Source organism: Amphibalanus amphitrite, unplaced genomic scaffold, assembly GCF_019059575.1.
Source record: "Amphibalanus amphitrite isolate SeventyFive unplaced genomic scaffold, NRLGWU_Aamphi_draft 000067F_arrow, whole genome shotgun sequence".
Taxonomy (NCBI): domain Eukaryota; kingdom Metazoa; phylum Arthropoda; class Thecostraca; order Balanomorpha; family Balanidae; genus Amphibalanus; species Amphibalanus amphitrite.
Window position 1 is genome coordinate 635,453 of NW_024881563.1, and position 20,219 is coordinate 655,671.

Sequence of the window (20,219 nt, forward strand, 5' to 3'; positions counted from 1 at the left end):
GACGACTTGGGGAGAACTGGGATAACGTGCCTAAACCTTGTTCCAGTTCTCCCGCATGCAAATGCATGGGACAATTTTTCAGGATACTTAGTGCTGTCAGTGCAGTTCAAAAAAGGTAATCGAGGTGATTTCTTTTAGTGTCAATTTTTAAAACATCTTTTTCTTCGTGATGGGTCATCAAATTTTAATTGTATTCCATTTAAATCAGATTTCTTAATCAGTCCCAGTTCTCCCCATCATTTGTCCCACTTCTCCTGGACGTGTCCCAGTTCACCACATTGTCAACCTTTCCTAAAATTTAAATTTGAGAAGTAATACGTGAACAAACACGCATAAAAACAGTAAAGAATGAAGTAAAAATGAACCGTTTACCAGTAAATGCAATCAATTTACTTGAATCTTAAATATTCTATTTTTACGATTTTTCGAAGTTGACGTCAAAATAATGTCCCACTTCTCCCCGGTCTCCCGGTTTCGGACTACCACCACACTGTGGGTCAAGGAGTTGTATACATGCCCTCTAAATTTCAGCTGCGCTTGACTGCGCCGGTGTTGGGGGTGAACACTTTTTTGAACGAGTCACGTCTGCTCCTGCTGAGCCATGGGACGGCTACTAGCGTGCGTCAAGGGAAAATTCTAGTACTCCTCGTTCATTCTCTCGTCTGTTGTGACGAGTTTTATGGAAGGTCGCCGACCTGTGTGCGACCTGTCGTACCCTGGGGCGTAATCAGCTGACGGCACGACCCCTCACGACACGTGCCAGCTGCATTTTCATGTGTCGCGAGAAGAAAACAAAGGGTCTCCGGAACCAACCTGCGCCCTGCTGGGGGGGGGGGTGTTTGAACACCCCCCCCCCTTGTGGTTTTTCGCGAACGCCGTTTTTGGTACACCTTATCATACATCAATTCTACACATGTTGTGAAAATTTCAGACCAAGGTCATTCAAGGTCAGGTCACCAGGTCATTTGAAGTGACCTCACCTCGTAAAAAGTTTCAATGTCTGCCATAGCTACACCGAGTGACCGATCGCTTTGAAACTTTCAGCGATTGATAAGGGTAACAGTATCTATGAAATGTATATCTCGGAATTTTGATATCGGTGACCTAAGGTCAGGTCAATTTTGCGACCTCTCCATTATAGGTAAGTCAATGGGAGAAAATTGAAATGCGCCTCTTTTGGACGAAAGACATTATAAACACTCCCAAACACCGAATAACAAGTGGTTTAGACACACTGAACATGAAAATGGTGTCCGTGACCCTTGTTTATGCCCCTGAGGTCATCTTAGGTCACGAATGGTGTCTAACAGTTTTTCGCAAATAACTTTTGATAGAGGCATGCTAGAGCGGTGAAAACGCCTTAGATGTGCTCAGCTCGACGATACGGATCGACTGATATTCAACATGACCCTTTCCGGTCATGTCATGACCTTGACCTGAGGTCAAATTTTCAAGTTGACCTTTCAAGGTCAAGTTAACCGTATTAGTGGCAGGCTCCTGGCTACCCCTATTAGTGGCAGGGGGGGCTGTTAACGATCCCCCCCTGATATCTCGAGATCTAACGGGCCGATTTTCAAAATTCAAAGCGCATTCGATTTCGCTCAACGTGATCTACATTTCTAAAAAATAAAAATTAAAAAATGTCAATTAGGGGGGTAGAGGGGGGTAAAAACGGGCAAATTGCAGATACATTTTAGACTGTTTCTCACGGCCAGGTTTCTGAACCAATCTTAACGCAACTTTTGCCGATCGATAGAGAATGAACCAGGAATTCACATGGATCCTAAAAATATGCATTTTCAAAAATCATTGGCGGATACAGATCTGTAAGATGAGATGAGGTACTCTCTCCGATTTATGTTTACGGTGCAATCTAGCGTAGTTCTATACTAATTACCTGTAGCGTCACCTGCGTGACGGCCATATCATAACTTTACAATTATTTGCATAATCGACACCACACCAACGTTGCAGTCAGGTTAACTTCACTTTTATATTCGGTATATTTTACGTAGTTCCAGTTCTATGATCTGTATATTTAATGTAACTCGGCCGCGCGCCCAGCCCGCCACGACGGTGCCGCTGAGTCGCGCCAGCCTGTCGCGCGCCATCCGTCATTCATGCCGGCCCGCGCAGAATAGTGACCTGGTTAATGTCCGACAATGCTTCCGACGCGTTTCTTAGAACGATATCATGCTACGCCCCCCTCAACCACGGTGCCAGCGTGTGACGATTGGCAACTCACTTGACACGTGTCTCCTGGGAGCTACCAGAGAGCCGAGGGGCGGTGACCTAGTAATAGCCAATCACGAGACGAGTCTCAAAGCGAAAATGTTTTAATCCAATAGCGGGCCGTCATGCAGGATAGTTTTACGTTCTAGTATGTAGTAGAAACTAGGTCGGGTGAGCCGAGCTGAGAGCACCCCGGCAAAGGGAAATTCAGAAGACCCCCGAGTCCCAGAGCCATCGGACGTGTACCATCTGCTCCGTGTGCCGACACCGTAGCCGATCACCCTGCTCTGTGTTGTGCTGCTCAAATACAACTCGACCGGAAGACCGTCGTCTCTGACGAGGACCGCCAACAACACGAAGTGCCCCGCTCTGGGCACGAGAACACACACGTGTTACATTGGTGCCGTGACCCGGATCGAACCAACCGCCGAAGAAGCCGTCTTCTCCTCCATCTGCTTCTTCGTCTCTGCCGCCGATACTGCGATCAGCCAGTGGTATGCCATTCCACGAATCACTGGCCGGCTTCCGAATTCTCCTAGACGTGCCTATCGACCCAAAACTATATTCGATAGACTGCATCTGCTGGCGCCTACTGGAACCGGTCTCTACATTCAGAGCCAGCCTTCCCGACGTGCTGCCACGCCTCTGTGGATATCACAAAACTTTTATTCAGGCCAGAGTCGCCGCGCCTGTCTCCAAGGACCCGTGTGACTGTCAGCACAACAGCCAACGCAACTTCTGCCAGGAGTGCGGATTCTGTCACCGCTGCGGCAGTGACCTCTGCACGATCTCCACGGCCAGGTTCCACTCGTGCAGTTGCCCGCTGTGTCTAGAGCGCTGCTGCCAACTCGAAGGCGCTAACCCAAACCAGTTCAGAGCTACCCAGCTCAAACACCTCCTGCTCCGCCGACGCCAGCTGCCTCAGCGCCGGCGCTGCTCCGGACCTGTACTACTCGCCGAATCACAGAGCCGAGAGGAACTCCCACCCCTCCGTGGACTGACACCAGAGCCATCCACCGACGCCAACAACCCCGCGCCCGCTGATCGCGCAATCGCTAAGGGACAACTACAAGTACAAGTACAACTGCCCAGCCCGCTCAACCGCGACTCCGACGACTGGTAGTGCAGTGTGTGTGCCCTCCCAACGGCCAGTCAACCACAAACAGGTACGTCCCGACAACTCCAAAGTGGCCACTAAATTTTTTGTTTTAATTTTTGTGTGTATAGTAATTTTTACTTGATATAACGTAACGAAAAGAGTTCATATTCCCACTGTTAGTGAACTGTTAATTGATCGTCTCGATGGCTCATCCAGAAACGTCCCGCTCGCATGCTTCCGCTTCTGCCCCCTCTAACACCATGATAGATGCAATGATGCAAGGCTTTGGCATTCTTAAAAACCAGCTAATGACAAATCAATCAGTATCCGGTAAACACCATTTTGACGGAACAAACGGTGATCATTTTTGCAAATGGCTAGCGGAAATGGACAACCTATATATGGCGCTCAAAGGCGACGAGGAACAAACTCTTTGGGCCGCTAGTCAAACACTCAAAGGCACAGCTCTCGATTACTTTCATGAAGTTTCTTCGTCTGTTGACTCTTGGGCACGCTTCAAAGCTCTCATGACCCAACGTTATCACTATCTTGACGACTCAGACACAGCCAAACAAAAGCTCCAGACGTTCGTACAAAGACCAAACGAATCCATCCCTCTCTATGCAGAACGACTTCAGACACTCTCCCGACGGGCATACAAGGACAAAATAGACGAGTCCAGCGTAGTAGAGACGATCACTAGGACATTCATCAATGGTATCACCGACAGAAAACTCCAGGAACGTATAGCGACCCGCCGACCAAAGACCCCAATGGAGGCATATCACATAGCCATGGACCAGATTAACCCATTTACGCCCTTCGTTGCGTTTTCGCAACGCAAGCAAGCGTCGACGTGATCGAAGCTTGAGAAGTGTGTAAAAGAGAGTAACCGATGAGACAAATTTCAGCGTGCGTAGCATGGTTGTGCGCATGATGCTACGCAGTAACAAGTCTGTGCGGCCGGTAAGTTACTGCCTAGAGCTCCCAGAGGGAAGTCGAAGGTTTTGTGAGTGATGACGTCACGAAAACCAAGATAAGTAGGCTAAGTACTTAATAATATCGTAATGCAAATTGTGTAAACATATTCTGCAGAGTCCCTACAATAGCGTAGATATGCATTTTGTTAAGAAATAATGCTACAAAAAGGGTTGTGACTATTTTCAAATATGACTACGGTCGCGTTGCGGGAACGCAACGAAGGGCACATCGGAAAGACAGCGGTGTTGCGAAAACGCAACGATGGGCACATTGGCAGGGTAGCGGTAGTATGAATATCAACAAAAGACTTCACTCGTGATACGCTGTGGGTTCTCTCTTTCTCTCCCCCATCTTCCTTCCTCTCCTCCTCGTTCCCCAACTCTCTCTCCCTCTCTCTCTCTCTCTCCCTCTCTCTCTCTCTCTCTCTCTCTCTCTATCTCTATCTCTCTGTGTCTCTCTCTCTATCTCTCTCTCTCTCTTTCTTTCTCTATCTCATTTTGTAGCCATGAGGCTGTAGCGGCGGAACATCTTCAATTAAGGGGGGGGGGGGCACTGCCGACTTTTGGTCCCATTCTTTCCATTTCCATTTCCATGCAACGCCTATAGGGATAATGTTAAAATGGCAAAATCAAGGGGGCACGGTGCCCCGGTGCCTCCCCCCCCCCCCCCGCTCCGCCGCCTATGCCATGAGGGACGTGTATAGGTATGTTTAGTGCAAGGTGCGTTCGCACGTAAAGTGTTGCGACACATTTCATATTTGCTGGCTCAAACAGCCACAAATACTCCTTTCTTTTTCTCTCGCAGATTATCAGCCTCGGGCTGTTCGTTCACTAAGCAATGTGTTCCCATGCATCTGAAAATCGCATGGTAGGAAAAGGACCCAGGCATCAAACGGTCGGCGATGCTAACGGAGCTGAGAGATAATTAGGTCCTTTGGAAATTGGATCTACTATGTACATTGTGCATAAATAATGAATAACGGGGATGTATTCTGGTATCAGGCGACAGATAGGCATCGCCATTCTCTGGATAGAATCTGCTGACTACCAACATTTACGTTAGAAAAGATAACTGAGGGTCGGCAAATAGTGGGATAGGCCCCCTCTGGGGGTAGCTGAGCCCTTTGGCAGGGGTAATGAGGGCGGACCTGGGAAAATAACAATTTTTAGGATTCATAACTCGCATAGATTTATAAGCTGCTTGATGTGGAGTATACGCTTGTTTTCTTACTTTGATAGGCTTTTTATCTAATCAGACCATTTTTAGAGCTAGCAGGATTATTGGAATTAGGGGAGACATTTGTCTGACCGGACACGGTTATTCGTAGACTGGAGACTGAGCCCAGCCAATTGGCAGGCCACCCATGACCCACCCCCTCCCCCCCTCCCAAGCACTCACTGCACCCGGCTACAGGCGCGCTCCTATGTGAGCTGCCCGATTGCGATATACGTTACCGGTCCAGCCCGGAACAGGGGGTTGAGGCGTGGAGGAGGATTCAACTATCCTGAAGACGGAAAGGACGGATTGACGTCGAATCACCATTCTGTCCTGGCATTGTCTCGAGAAAGAGGTTACACGTGAAGGTCGCTGAGAGCGGGGCCATGGAAATTTTGGATTAGGTGTAAACATGATAAACTGGGAGGCGATTTGTTATGATGCGCTACGCCTTGCACGGGTAATCTGTGAAAGCCGGATCGGTTCATTTTTTTCTCGTTTTTGCTGAGAGTGGGTACGACTAACCTGCAATGGAATTTAACTTTACTCTTACTCCTAGGAGGGTGGTTAACGATCATTGCAGATACGCGTATACGTGAGGCACTGGCTTACTCCCAACCTCCGTTTAATTGTTTTCAGTGTGGGGTCTGAAAGGTGGGGATAATTGCTCTGTCTGGCATCCAAAAAGAAAGCGTCACCCTGGGTACGTGTCGACCACAACTTTAAATGGACAACTGTTGTTGATAATAACCGTTTGTTGTAATCTCCCCGTTCGCGAATCCTGAAGATATCCTCCCTCACTGAGGCTCTTAGGCGGGTTATAAAGCATGAGGGATGTGGGATTCACATTTTCAAGCAATAGTTGTCAACAGTTGATTGATGTTTTGTGAAAACAAATTAGCATATACGGCAGTTCAGTGTACTTTATGGCCGCCTGATGTGCCCGTCGTTGTGTTTTCGCAACGCTGATGGCGCCCGGTGTGCCCTTCGTTGCGATTTCGCAACGCACGTTTTTTACGTTTTTCTCGAAAAACTTTTGCTGCAGGCAAAAATTATTTTCGATTCCATGCAAGGCCCTGGTGGGAGCATAACATATTTTGATTTCATCGATTTTCATGATGGTCAATATTCCTGGGCATAAATGGGTTAAATTGATGACAGAACTAGCTACGTATCGCGACCACTCGAAAGGAAAACCAGAACCGATGGACTGCAACGCTGTGACACCTGCTCCCGAGCCCCCCGCGCAAAATAGCGACCTGTCCGAGGTCAGAGATCTACTAGAAGTTCTGGTCAGACGCGGTGGCGATTCTTTCCAAGTCAGACCGCAGGTTAATCAGAGCTACCAACAACCGAGCACCTATCCGAGATATCCACCACCGGTCAATCAACCGCCCCCGGGCCAGTTCTTCCAACGACAGCCCACTCAGCCGGGCCAACAGCGCCAGAACTCTGGTAACTTCAGGCAGAATCCTGAGCCAAAACCGGTCTATCAGTGGACTCCTGATCACCGGCCGATCTGCTACTACTGCGGTATTATAGGCCACATGCAACGCGTCTGTCGAAAACGACAGTCGGCCCCCGCTCCCTCGCTAGCTACCGCTTCCCACGCTTTGTGCCTGCTTCTGCTACTAGAGTCAACCCAGAGCCAGCCATCGAGATGGACGAGTGTTACCCCACACTTGGCCCTCCAGCTGCCCCACCGGGCAGTTTGCAAAGCCTCCGTGAAGACACCGCAGTTGACGCATCGGCGTCTCTCGGTGAGACCGTGGCCACAACGGACTTGTCGCGACGTGACCCATTTACCCGCCGACCAATTCCGCCCACCCAGCTGTCGCCAGTGGTGTGAGGCCGCATCAGTGTTTCCCCTTTCCCAGTGAAACGACCGCGTATGCAAGGCGCCGTGCTTGCACCGTGACGGACTATAAACTTTCGGGTCACCGTATGACCCCGCGCAACCGCTAAGTGACCAGGTCACCACCGATCCGGCCTTCGACCAAAGCAATCTCCACCATCACGGACCACGACAACCGCTCTGGTGCTGCAGCGAGTGACCGAGCGCATACCGTGCCGTTCCGTGACGCCGACGGTCCTGCCGCGTAACCCTTCGTCGCGTTACTTGCCGGTGCCCGCCCACCCTCCCACGCGTCGTGTTCTGTAGTAAACAGTGTTCGTTCTGTGTCGTGTTTCCCCACCGTGTCCTCCGCCCTTCAGGCGCCGGACCCTGCTTTGGCTTACCCAAAGCTCTCGCCCTGGGTGGGGGAGGTATGTAAGATGAGATGAGGTACTCTCTCCGATTTATGTTTACGGTGCAATCTAGCGTAGTTCTATACTAATTACCTGTAGCGTCACCTGCGTGACGGCCATATCATAACTTTACAATTATTTGCATAATCGACACCACACCAACGTTGCAGTCAGGTTAACTTCACTTTTATATTCGGTATATTTTACGTAGTTCCAGTTCTATGATCTGTATATTTAATGTAACTCGGCCGCGCGCCCAGCCCGCCACGACGGTGCCGCTGAGTCGCGCCAGCCTGTCGCGCGCCATCCGTCATTCATGCCGGCCCGCGCAGAATAGTGACCTGGTTAATGTCCGACAATGCTTCCGACGCGTTTCTTAGAACGATATCATGCTACGCCCCCCTCAACCACGGTGCCAGCGTGTGACGATTGGCAACTCACTTGACACGTGTCTCCTGGGAGCTACCAGAGAGCCGAGGGGCGGTGACCTAGTAATAGCCAATCACGAGACGAGTCTCAAAGCGAAAATGTTTTAATCCAATAGCGGGCCGTCATGCAGGATAGTTTTACGTTCTAGTATGTAGTAGAAACTAGGTCGGGTGAGCCGAGCTGAGAGCACCCCGGCAAAGGGAAATTCAGAAGACCCCCGAGTCCCAGAGCCATCGGACGTGTACCATCTGCTCCGTGTGCCGACACCGTAGCCGATCACCCTGCTCTGTGTTGTGCTGCTCAAATACAACTCGACCGGAAGACCGTCGTCTCTGACGAGGACCGCCAACAACACGAAGTGCCCCGCTCTGGGCACGAGAACACACACGTGTTACAGATCATTGAGATTGGGGGTACACAAAAAGTATAGTAAATAAGATTTTTGTTGGTACTGTTTCTAATAAAAAGGGTGGTAATGGTCTTGTTATGTTACAATTTTCTTATGAGAGAACGACTACAATTGTATTGGTCATGAATAGGCGGTGTCAGGGCACCTATGTTGGGAGGTAAAACATAACCCCCCTTTTTGGACACCTGGATCCGCCTATTATAGCAAAAACGTGTCAAAAGAGGATGCACAATAACTTTGTATATGTTATCACATGATACCTTTCATTCACTGTTCGTAAAACTGGTGCATACAGTTATAATACATCAGCATCGTGATCTTCGCCCAAATGACTCGCTTCACGAATAGGACCCCCCAATTCCCAGTGCTCTGGAGCCGCCCCTGGTAAAGTTATGAACTTGAAATTTTCAGGGAATGTGCCCAATTTAGTTTTAGGAAAAGTCAGAAAATTTCAGCATCGTAGCTTCAGCGGTTTCGGAGATATTCCCGAAAAACCTGAGGGGTGGATGAAAACAACCCCCCCCCCCTGCCACTAATAGGGTTATAGTTCATTCGATGCGTCTTGACGAGAGGAACACGATGCCGGTAAAAGTACGCTCGTACAAGCCTTGGGCCAAAAGTTATTGCAGAAAAACGGTTTCCGAAAAAATCGGCTATTTTTGCAGTTTTTGCCCCCTGCAGGCAAAACCGTTGACGTTAGGTCAAATCTGAGAGAATTATTCAGAAAGGGCGTTAATAGGGCTATCGAATGCGCCTTTCCGCGGCGCTGTAGCTTTATTGGTTCCCGAGTTATGCGTTGGCTTCCTGGAAATTGTCGACATTCGACCTGAAAATCGGCGAAATTTTGCCTTCAATGACCTCTGGTGACCTGACCTTTGACCTGACCAAAAAAGTGACCGAAGTGATTTCGTCATTATTTTCGGCGCTCTTTCGAACGCCCCCTTCCGCGTATCGCTACGTGGCCCAGGAGCCGAGTTAGAAGGGGGGGGGTGTTCAAACACAGGGCGTGGAACACAGGTTTCCACGCCCCCCGGCCCCCCCCCCCCCCCAGCAGGACGTGGAAATCCAGGACCCCCAGCCGGGCGCGGGTTAACAGCATTATCGGTGTAATTAATTAAGTATAGTACCTGTAGGTTTATAACAGGAACATTCCACCCCATGGCTATTACAATAAATTCATAGATGGGCTCTGGAGCTGTATGGTCGCTACACATTAGTGGTGTCGGTTTCAGAAAAGTATGTCCAATGTCCGTCCAATTTCCAATGCTTACGTCGATTGTCCGTCCAAAGTGTCCAAGCCAGCCATTTGTCCAAAGATGTCCGAAACCTACGCAATAGTTTACACTCAACACTGTTATTTAATTTGTTTTTAATGTACTATTACCAGCTTTAATGTGTTAATCGTCTCAAAAGCTGAGCTTCCTATTCGCCAATCAGTGTTAAACACGATTACTTTATAAAAATGCTGAGGTGTAGCAAGTGATTGTCCAAAGTTGTCTAAAGTCTGCCGTCATTGCATTATCCAACCGAATTCCGAATTGGACATTGGACAAAACCGGAATTCCGAAGATTCAAGTTCCGATTGACACCACTACTACACATGCTTGCTTGATACCTAGTTTATAAACATATTTTCGTACTTGATGAAGCGCAATTAAATATTCATTGTGCCCAGTTTGAGATGGGACTGTGAGCTGAAAGGTGACTGTAGAGACCTGCCACAGAGCACCGATCACGATGATCGGTTTTTGGTCGTCCATTACCTGTTTAAGTTCGGCAGGGCTACCATCGGCTTCTTCAGTCAGTATTAATACGTTCGATGTAGGTGGTATGGTATAATGGTATCATTAGTGCTGTCCACCTTTATGAAAAAGCATCCGTTTGCTGTAGTAAGCGTCAGTTAGTATGGCGATGAAGTGCCTTTACATGCATGTTGCATGTTACATAACGCACCATACAATAGGAATTGGTAAGAAGTTTTGGGATACATTCTACTATTTCACGTCATGCGATGGCGGATCCAGTGAAGGGCATAGTGGGCATTTGACCTCCCCATAGCTGAATCGTGTGGGCAAGACTATCCTTTTGGCGCTCCCAAAGCTTTTGGTGATGAGAAATAAAATACGGCGTCGATGCCTATCTGGACGAAAAGCAGGTCTTTCCGTCACAACTACATATTCCGAGGGATGGAGCTGACTGCTCGCTGCTCATTATGTAGGTCGGTATGCTGATAAGAGATGGAACTCCCTGAACTGCACACATGCAGATTGCAGACGTAGTGAAGCGTCGTAAAGTTACCGGCGCGGCGGTGGGTCGGGGTCACCGAATGGGTCGGAAACTTTTGCCCTCTCCAAACGGATAAGCTGGATCCGCCCCTGACGTCATGTGACGTAAAACATACAAGACTCTGGACTTAATAAAATGGAGACAGGGTTAACATCAAGGTAATATCAAAACATACGTTTGAAGATGTTTTTGAAATAAATATAAATATTGTAGGTACTATATGAATAAGTCCCATATAAGAGCATTCAAGGTCACCTGAGGTCATCAACGCTAATTAACAAGGTCATGTCCTCAGCCTTGACTTGCCTCGTCGATGAGCCTTGCTCAGACATACTATTACTCTAAATTTACAGATACCTAAATGCTCGTGCATTCATAGCTAGAACATGACAATATTTGTATATGTTTCGTGACACCTGTGACGTCATAAACAAGTACATAAGCATCTGGTCCGAAACATTTTGCACTTCAAATGATCGTTAGTCTCCAACGTTTCGTTTGAGCCAAAAAAAAAAACACGTCTGTATCTCATATAGTTTCTTAGTTACGAGCCCTGGCCAGTTTTGGTCCCGAGTTCAAACATAGTGCGGTGCTCCGAGCCTTCCGCGCCGGGCCGGGGTGTCTGAACACTCTCCTTTTAACTCGGTTCCTGGGCCACGTAGTGACACGCGGTAAGTGGCTATCGGAAGAACGTCCAAAATAAGGACGAAAACACTTCCGTCATTTTTTGGGTCCGGTCAAAGGTCAGGTCACCAGAGGTCACCAAAGGTAAAATGTTGGCTATTTCAACATTTTGGAAACTGCCAACGGCTAACTCGGGAACCGATACCGCGGAACAGCGCATTCGATAGCTCTTTTAACGCTCTTTCGCTAACATGCCCTCAGATTTAACCGCAGGTCAACGTTTTAGCCTCCAGTAGCCTTTCTCATAAACATTTTTTACTATTACTGGTGTATAGTAGAATAGTGATTTCATGTTTACTAATCACTGTTGCCCTCTGTCTCATAAACAATAGTGAAAAGTAATTAGTAAAAGAGGATTTCGGAGCTCAGTAACGCTTGAAAACGAGTCATGGGACCTCCGTGTGGAAGATATCTTTGTAATTTTATTTTGATCGTCGAAATGCGGTAGACACCGTTGCAGTTCTGGCTATATATCTTGGTAGCTAGACCAATGATCGGCCCGGGACCAGCATCCACGTATCGATAATTGAGCGAGCTATCAAATAACATCGATTTATGTCATGAAGGCACCGGCGAATGTTTGATGAATCATGCGATTTGGAGATAGCTGACGCAACTAGATATTGTTTTCGATGGAAGGGGGTCAGAGTTTTTAAAGCAGGCCCCCACGGCACACCCACTTTTAAAATATTTCAGTATTCCGTGCGCTTCTTGCCATTAAGTTAAGGATCCCTGCAAGCATGTTGGTTTTGACTTTTGACCTAAATTAGCTCGAGCTCAATTTTTAATTAAGGTCGAGATTTATTTTTTCTGAGCCGTTTCGTCTGGTCACTAACATTTCATTTTCGGTAGCTACTTATTTACAGAGCAATTCAAAGGAAAGGGAAACGCCCCGGACCTGGGCACTGGATTGGACTAGACTTTCCCTGGGTTGGATTTCCCTGACTCAGCTAGCCTAGTCTGTACCACATCTGTACGTGGCTTTAAAAAATGCACATCACATTTCAGTTGCATATACATGTATTTCGTTGTAGTTACATATTCACATGGTTATATCAAATATTACAAACGCACAACCGCACAGACACTTACGTATCTACAACACATGGGCGAGAAAAGAGATCTCCCACGTGCCGCAAGTATACGGCCCAATATGAGCTCGTACGGGCGCTCCCGCGCCGCGGTCAAAGTTGCTATTTGCTCGTCGGCCTTCTCCTTCACACTGTGCAGTGTGCACGGTTGGTTATTTGAGCACATGACATCGATAGCCGGCAGAAAGATTTACCTGTTTGTTTTCAGTCCATAACTTAAAAAGTTATGAACGGATTTTGATAAAATTTTGCAGGCAGCTTCCCAACTGACTCATGTATCAGCATTTAGATCGTTTTTACATTTTGTAATAGTTGTTGGTGAGCTATGGCGAAGATGACTAAGTGAGCCCAAATTGCGGCGCTAAAGTAGGCTGGCCACAGTTCCCGAAGCGTTGCCAAACAGCTCGGTGTTGCCGTAAAAACTGTTTACAGTGTAATTAAATGACTTAAAAAGACAGTGTTAGTGTCGACGAAGTACATGCCAGGCAGAACAGGGGATTTCTGCTTCAAAAAGCTGGTTAATATCGTGCACAAGAAGGTGTTTCAATTCTTAGGCGAAGCATGCGCAAACTGCCAAAGGAAATCGGTGTCTCGCCCAGAACCGCCAAGAGAATCATAAACGACGGCTTAGGCTTCATGTTATACATGATGCAACGTCGACACCTAATTTCGGCGGCATCCAGGGAAAAGCGGCTACACAGGATCCAAAAGATATTGGAGGAGATCAGGAGCGCCGGTAACAAGGCATTCTACTGGTCCAATGACAACATTTTCATGCCTGAGCCCCAGAGACACTCCCAAAGCGTCATAATTTTGGCAGATGGTCCATTTAGCATTGATCCTGCTATTCGCACCATTTTTTGTTGCTTGAAGCTTGAGCAAGCTTCATGACACCAGCACTGGTGTCATGATTTGGGCTGCCGTCGCATCCGACGGCTCAAAAGGAACCTTGGTCTTCATCAAGGAGGCTGTGAAAGTGAATTCACAGGTTCAAGTTCATCTGTTGGAGGAACATGTTTTGCCTTGGGTCACTCAGTCGTTCTGAGACGGATACGTCTTCGTCCAGGACGGTGCGCCGCCGCAAATGGCCAACATCGCTCAACCGTGGTGGAAGACCCACATGCCTGGGTTCTGGGACAAAGACATTCGGGCATCATCAAGTCCAGACCTGAACCCGATGGACTTCGCAATCTGGACCATCTTAGAGAGGAGGGTGTGTGTAGCGCCACACAGCAAAATCGTCACCCTGAAGCTGGCCCTCGAGACGGCACCGTCGAATCTTGGCGGGGACACAGTGCGGCGCTCGTGCCCTTCCGCAGAGGGACGTTTCGAAGCAGTGATGAAGGCCAAAGGTGACCATATTGAGTCATTATGTCGTCGCTGAGATGTGTACATGTTACTGCATATATGTGCCAGAAATTAATTTGATATCTTTGTTCGGAACCGAAATATCTAAGAAAATCAAGAGGTAAATCTTTCTGCCCCACCCTGTAGGTGGGCATACGAGAACGTCGCACACAATAGCCCCAGTGGATGGCATCACTGTATATGTAATGCATGACTCCGTCCGACCAACCGGTACAGTCAGAAGATCCAGAAGTTATTTGATATGCTGGGGGAGGCATGCTCCCCAATAATATGCTTCATTTTTGTTTTTCAAAAATTTCTCGGATCGACGGACTGTGATATATTATGCCTATTTGTGCTGTTTAAATCAAACGTATTATAAACGTTGTTGGTTTTCCTCTCAATGCGAGGAAAGATGCGTAAGGTCGTACCTTTGGGGCGCTGCAGAGGGGGACAAATACTCCAACGTGCCCCTCAAACCATCAGTGGTCACGGCGGTGAGCGCTATTTTGCTTCAAGTTGCATCTAAGTGTTCAGCACCCACAAAGTATTCAGCATCGTATTTGTTTTGTACTCACAAGACCAGGCAATTATGTGTTTTTTTCTTCAGTTCAGGTTCAGGTTCAAGTAGTAGGCTAGTGTTGGACTTGCGTTTATTCTATGCCGACATCGAAAATGCCTCGGTTACTGGGTCTTCCATTATTATGTTTCAGTTGATAGCCCGTTGTCCGTGTGTCTTGTCCTTTTTCAATTAATGTCTCTCCTTCAATGAAAATCCATCGCAATTTGAACGTTTCGAACATATCTCCACTTCACATTAGCTTGCCAGAAACACGCTTGACCTCGTTCAGTGTGCCAGGATGGAGAACCAACTTTTCATATGATTTAACGTGAGGTTTTAGCAACAATAGATGTTTTTAAAGAAGAAATGCAGTTTGTTATTTGTTAATAAAAGGCTTATGCCGAAAACTTAGGACGTGCATTAACCCTCGCCCGTAAACGGTGTTTTGCCACCTTCGCCCATGCAGGGGGGGGGGGTTGGTGCGACCCCCCTGGCGTTTGAAAACGGAACGTCGTAGAGCTTAGCGGAAAAGACCAACGGATTGCTCTCAACGAGATCTCGCGATTGGTGGTATATTTTTTGGTCCTAGGTCAACATTTGACCTACTTATGACCGGTCAAAGGTCAAATTTTCGGAAAAATCTAACCTTTTCAGATTTCCGCGCTGATTGCGGCAAAACGGTAAAAGATATCGACTTGAAACCTTCACTATCGTCAATCGTGATCCTTGATCAATTCTCTATCGTTTGGTGTATATTTCGATGTCATAACTCTAAAAATGATGCGTTGGGAGCATCGGAAGTCTGCAAGGTCATTTGTGCATTGGGTCACGTCAGGCGTGTGACGTCACTGACCTGACCCTGACCCAAAATGAACTACTACAAGAAACAACCGACGATGCCTGAAATGGATAGCAAATTCGAATTCAGGGCATCAAAATACCCCGAAAAGGCATACAAGTGCAAGAAGTCATTACAGGTCAACCGAGGTCACTGACCTGACCTTGACCTTTAGTAACCTTCACAATGTCAACGGACATTGTGCCAATGTCAAATCAGCCAGTTGTGATTCTAAAACAATCCATCAGTGTGTCAGGTCAGTCGGCATTTATACCAATGTGAAGCAATCTCCAATTTAGCGTAAATCTGGCCGGAGGTTGTTCCCTTTATGACGTCATAACTCCGTGACCTGACATGACCTTGACAAAAAATTTTTACCAAAAGTTGCGCAAAGGATGCCCCAAAGGGTACTGAAAATTTGAGCAGTTTATCTGAAACGGTTCGGCGTGTAGCTAAGAAAAACCTCAGGGGGGGGGGGGGTTGCACCAACCCCCCCCCCTACATGGGCGAGGGTTAAGACACAAAGTGCAATTAAAGCTAAAATCAAAACTCGTAAGCTGTTTTACTGCAAGGTAGAGCAAGGGTGAAATTGACAGCACGAAAGCAAACGTCATTCGACTTTTTTACTACGGCACGTGCTTTTATGAAACACAACCGAGGATCTTCCTACCGGTCACCAGTAAAACTGCGCTATAGTAACCTAGTAAATTTGCAACTCTAGGTAAAAGTAATTTTTGCTTTATGAAACAGAATTTTACTGGTCAACAGTAAAATCGTGCTTTTTACTATTACTTTCTACTACGGTCCCGTAGCTCAGTTGCCGTTCCCGTAGCTCAGTTGGTAGAGCGTTGGACTCCGCGTGGTGAGAGCACGCGTTCCCGGTTACAACAGTCCGGGTTCGAAGCGCGACGGGCGCTTGACATTTATGGGCCTCCTGACAGGTATGGTTGCGGTTGGTGGCAGGCCGTAGCCAGGTGAAGTCAGTGAGGGGACCGGCCGTGCGCGGCTATGTGCGCACGTTAAACTTTGGACTCTAAATTCTGCCATAGAACTGGAATTGCGCGATCGGAGGGTAGAGGGCAGGGTCACCGCAACAAGCTTCGCTTAGCGGTGGCTCTGTCCTTGTGAATCCTTCCCATCAAAAGGTTCGGACTAAATTTATAAAAAATATAAAATTAAAAAAAAACTAGACAAAGCTTTATGAGAAAGGCTACAGAAGGTAAAAACTCCAAAAATAGCAGTTTTTACGAAAGTGTTTTTTTTTTCGGCAAAACTTTTGACTAAAAAAAGCCACGACATTACTTTTGCCAGCATCGTGTTCCTCCCGTCGTCGTGACGCTTCGAAGGAACTATAATTTGACCTTGAAAGGTCAACTTGAAAATTTGACCTCAGGTCAAATTGACCGGACCTGACCATAACCTGACCGGAAAAGGTCATGTTGCATATCAGTCGATCTGCATCGTGGAGCCGAACACATCTATGCACAGTGATGCAAATGGGGTTCACGAGTGGCCATAAATACCCAAAAGTCAAGTTTACCAAGTCGAGTTAATTGCGATATGGCCGAGTAGACAAATGTTTGGGGCATCTGAAATCACATGGCTTTCATGTTTTTGTCAAAACCGGCCTCGTGTATAATCGTCAGAAGTCGTGACATTTTCTAGGTCGTAAAATGACGGTCAGACACTCGCAAGTTCAAACGCCGCTGGTTTGCGTTCATTTCGTATAAATTGAATTTTGAAAAAATTATGCATGAGAATGATCCCCAAGGCCCTCTGCTTCTAATGCCGGGTCACAAAAAGCCGTATCTTATTCGCTTTGGCTATTAATCATCATGTTGTAATCTCAGTTTTTTACTAAGAAAAAAATGCTTTCGTTTCACCTACAGCACTTAACACAGTGTGTACCCGTTAGTCCACCATACCATAGCCTTCCGTAATCATTTCTGAGTCGCATCGTGAAAGAATTAAGGCGCTAGCACAGGGCTGACCGGCGCTACAGAGGTTTTTGTCCGGGCGGTCGGGTGCCGCAGTGGGCGCGCAGTGGGCGGGTGGGTGCCGCCGCGCGGCGCGGCCGCCCGGGCCGCCCGCTGCGCCGCGGCACCCGACCGTGCCGGACGAAAACTTCTGTAGCGCCGTTCAGCCCTGTGCTACTGTGCTAGCGCCTTAATTCTTTCACGATGCGACTCAGAAATGATTAGGGAATGCTATGATATGGTACACTAACGGGCACACACTGTGTGAAGTGTTGTAGGTGAATTGAAAGCAAATATTTTTGGTAAAAAACTGCGGTTGCAACATGATTACAAATAGTTAGCTCACCGCCAAACCAAAATAGATACGGCTTTTTATGACGTGGCATTAGAAGCAGCAGGTTTCGGGGATCATTTTCATGTATACTTTTTGCAGTTTGTATGACATGAACGCACGCTAGCGGCACTTGAATTTCAAGTACCTGACAGTCATTTTACGACATCGAAAATGTCTCGACTTCTGACAATCCTACACGAGGCCGGTTTTGACAAAAACATTAAAATCATACTTTTTCAGACACCCCAAACATTTGCCTGACTGACCATATTACGATTTATTCGATTAAGTTAACTTGAATTTTGGGCCTTCTTCGTATTTATGGCCACTCGTGAACCCCACTTGCATCACTGTGCTATGGCGTTTCCATCGCTCAAGCATGCCTCTATCAGAAGTTATTAGTGAAAAAACTGTTAGATACTTTTCTTGACCTGAGATGACCTAGGGGACATAACGAGGGGTCACAAGTGCCATTTTCCGGTTCAGTGTGTCAATTTTACCTGCATCCCGAGTTCGTGCAAAAGAGACGCTTTTCAATTCTCTCCCATTGACTTATAATGGAGAGGCCGCAGAATTGACTTGACCTTAGGTCACCGATATCAAAATTCCGAGATATACGTTTTATATGTAGATACTGTTACTCTTATCAATCGCTGAAAGTTTCAAGGCAATCGGTCAGTCGGTGTAGCTATGACGAGCATTCTATTTTTTCTGAGGTGAGGGCACTTGGTGTGACCAGGTGACCTGACCATAAGCGGCCTGAGTCCGAAATTTTCACAACATGTGTGGAAAAGATGCACAAACAGGTGTGCCAAAAATGGCGCGCTCCGCGCCGCCGTTTTTGAGATATCTGCGAAAAACTGCAGGAGGGGGGGGTGTTAAAACTCTCCATCGGCCCGGCGCAGGTTATGTAGCGAAGAGAAGGAAAAATATGCAGTTTTGTAATTTAAAAAAAAGTTGGCAGCACGTAACGGTAGTCCGCCCGGATCAGAATCAGCAGAATTTGAGGAATCAGCAATACCAAAAACAAGTCGAGCCCCTTAAAGTTTTCAAACCTTGGTTATCCCTTTAAAATGTCAATGCATTTCAAACATAACGTCAGCGCATTAATCCATAAAGAATGACTGTGAGTGTTTGTGCCCACAGTGCCCGCCCTCGTGTCGGCGCTGTGTTGTCCAGCATTCGTTGTCCCCACTTTGCTGTTCAGCGCCTGTTGTCCGCCCTCATTTGTCTGTCGTCTCTTGTCCGCCGTTTGTTGTATGCCGCCTGTTATATGCCCCCTGTTGTCTACCACCTGTTTTCTGCCGTCTGCACTATGTCACCCACACACGCTGATGGCGCCAGGCAGGGACTGTCACGTGATTTCGGTCGCCATTGTCAACAATATGTGTCACTGGCCCTCACAGATGAAGTACGCCAAAATCAACTCGGTTGTAAACGGAGACGTCAAAAAGGGCGTGGTCTACTCGACGTACTCGTCACTGATTGGCGAATCGTCCACGGTGGGCGGGAAGTACAAGACGCGGCTCAAACAGTTAGTCCACTGGTGTGGTGACGACTTCGATGGACTGGTATCCTTTACCGAGCATAAAACGGCGATGATTGCCGTGAGGGGGAAACGGCCGCTGTTGTTTGAAGGGAAGTGTGGCGTTTTCCAGGATTAGTATGTTTTTAAGGCGCGCACTGGTAGAACCAATGTACGACCCCCCGCACAAGGATTGGTTTGTGTGACACAGCTTTGGTAATCCACCACGAAAGGTGCTTCTTGAAATTACCATATTCTGAGGCATGCCATTAGCATTAGCGCGAGCCTCGCGTGCGTGCGGTAATAAAAAAAAACTTTTTGTATTAAGCCGCATAATGTTAACCCGCGCACCGACGGGGGTCCTCGCCATCTTAGAACCGGCGGGGGAATGACCGCCCCCCTGAGATCTCGAGAATGAAGCAAGATAGCGTCAAGCGGTAAACGGCATGGGGTACGCACGGATAAGGTCTACAATTTTATTAAGGCCATTTTTGAGTCAGGTTAAAGATGATGTCACACCCTGGGTCAAGTGAAAATTGCGGGGCTAGAAATGAAAAGTTTTTCTCGAATAACTTTCGAAGTAGCGAAGCTAGAAACAAACTAACGGCGGCATTGTGATCCTCTCGTCAATCTGCATCGAATCATATATGTGTTGACCTCGAAAGGTCAAGGTCAAAGGTTAAGCTAAGGTCACGTGACCTCAACGTCATCATGTATATCATTCGACGTGCCTTGACGAGCTGAACACAATGAGACCATCCGTGCGGCTGTATCTCGTTCCTGTAACGAACAAGCAAACAACCATGTGTGACCCTTGATGACGTCACATGACCTTACAGCTGCCCAACAGCAAAGAACGCCTCAATGTAGTGAAGGTTGATCGTATATCAAGTCATCGTAGTCATCGATCGTATATGGAGGAACTCCACACTTGCCTGTCTCAACTTACACTTGTCCGTGTTGA

At 47.4% G+C, this 20,219-nt stretch overlaps 1 protein-coding gene across 2 annotated transcripts in view; it reads left to right on the forward strand.

Moving 5' to 3' along the window:
• Window positions 1-20,219, forward strand: part of LOC122378894 (protein strawberry notch homolog 1-like) — a 550,127-nt gene that overhangs the window by 172,873 nt on the left and 357,035 nt on the right. For both annotated transcript variants that reach the window (XR_006256101.1, XM_043360535.1), the window contains exon 9: window positions 19,137-19,301. Coding sequence is in view for 1 of the 2 variants with exons in the window: in XM_043360535.1 (XP_043216470.1) it covers window positions 19,137-19,301 (165 nt within the window). In the remaining variant the exon portion in view is untranslated. The remainder of the gene's footprint in view (window positions 1-19,136; window positions 19,302-20,219) is intronic.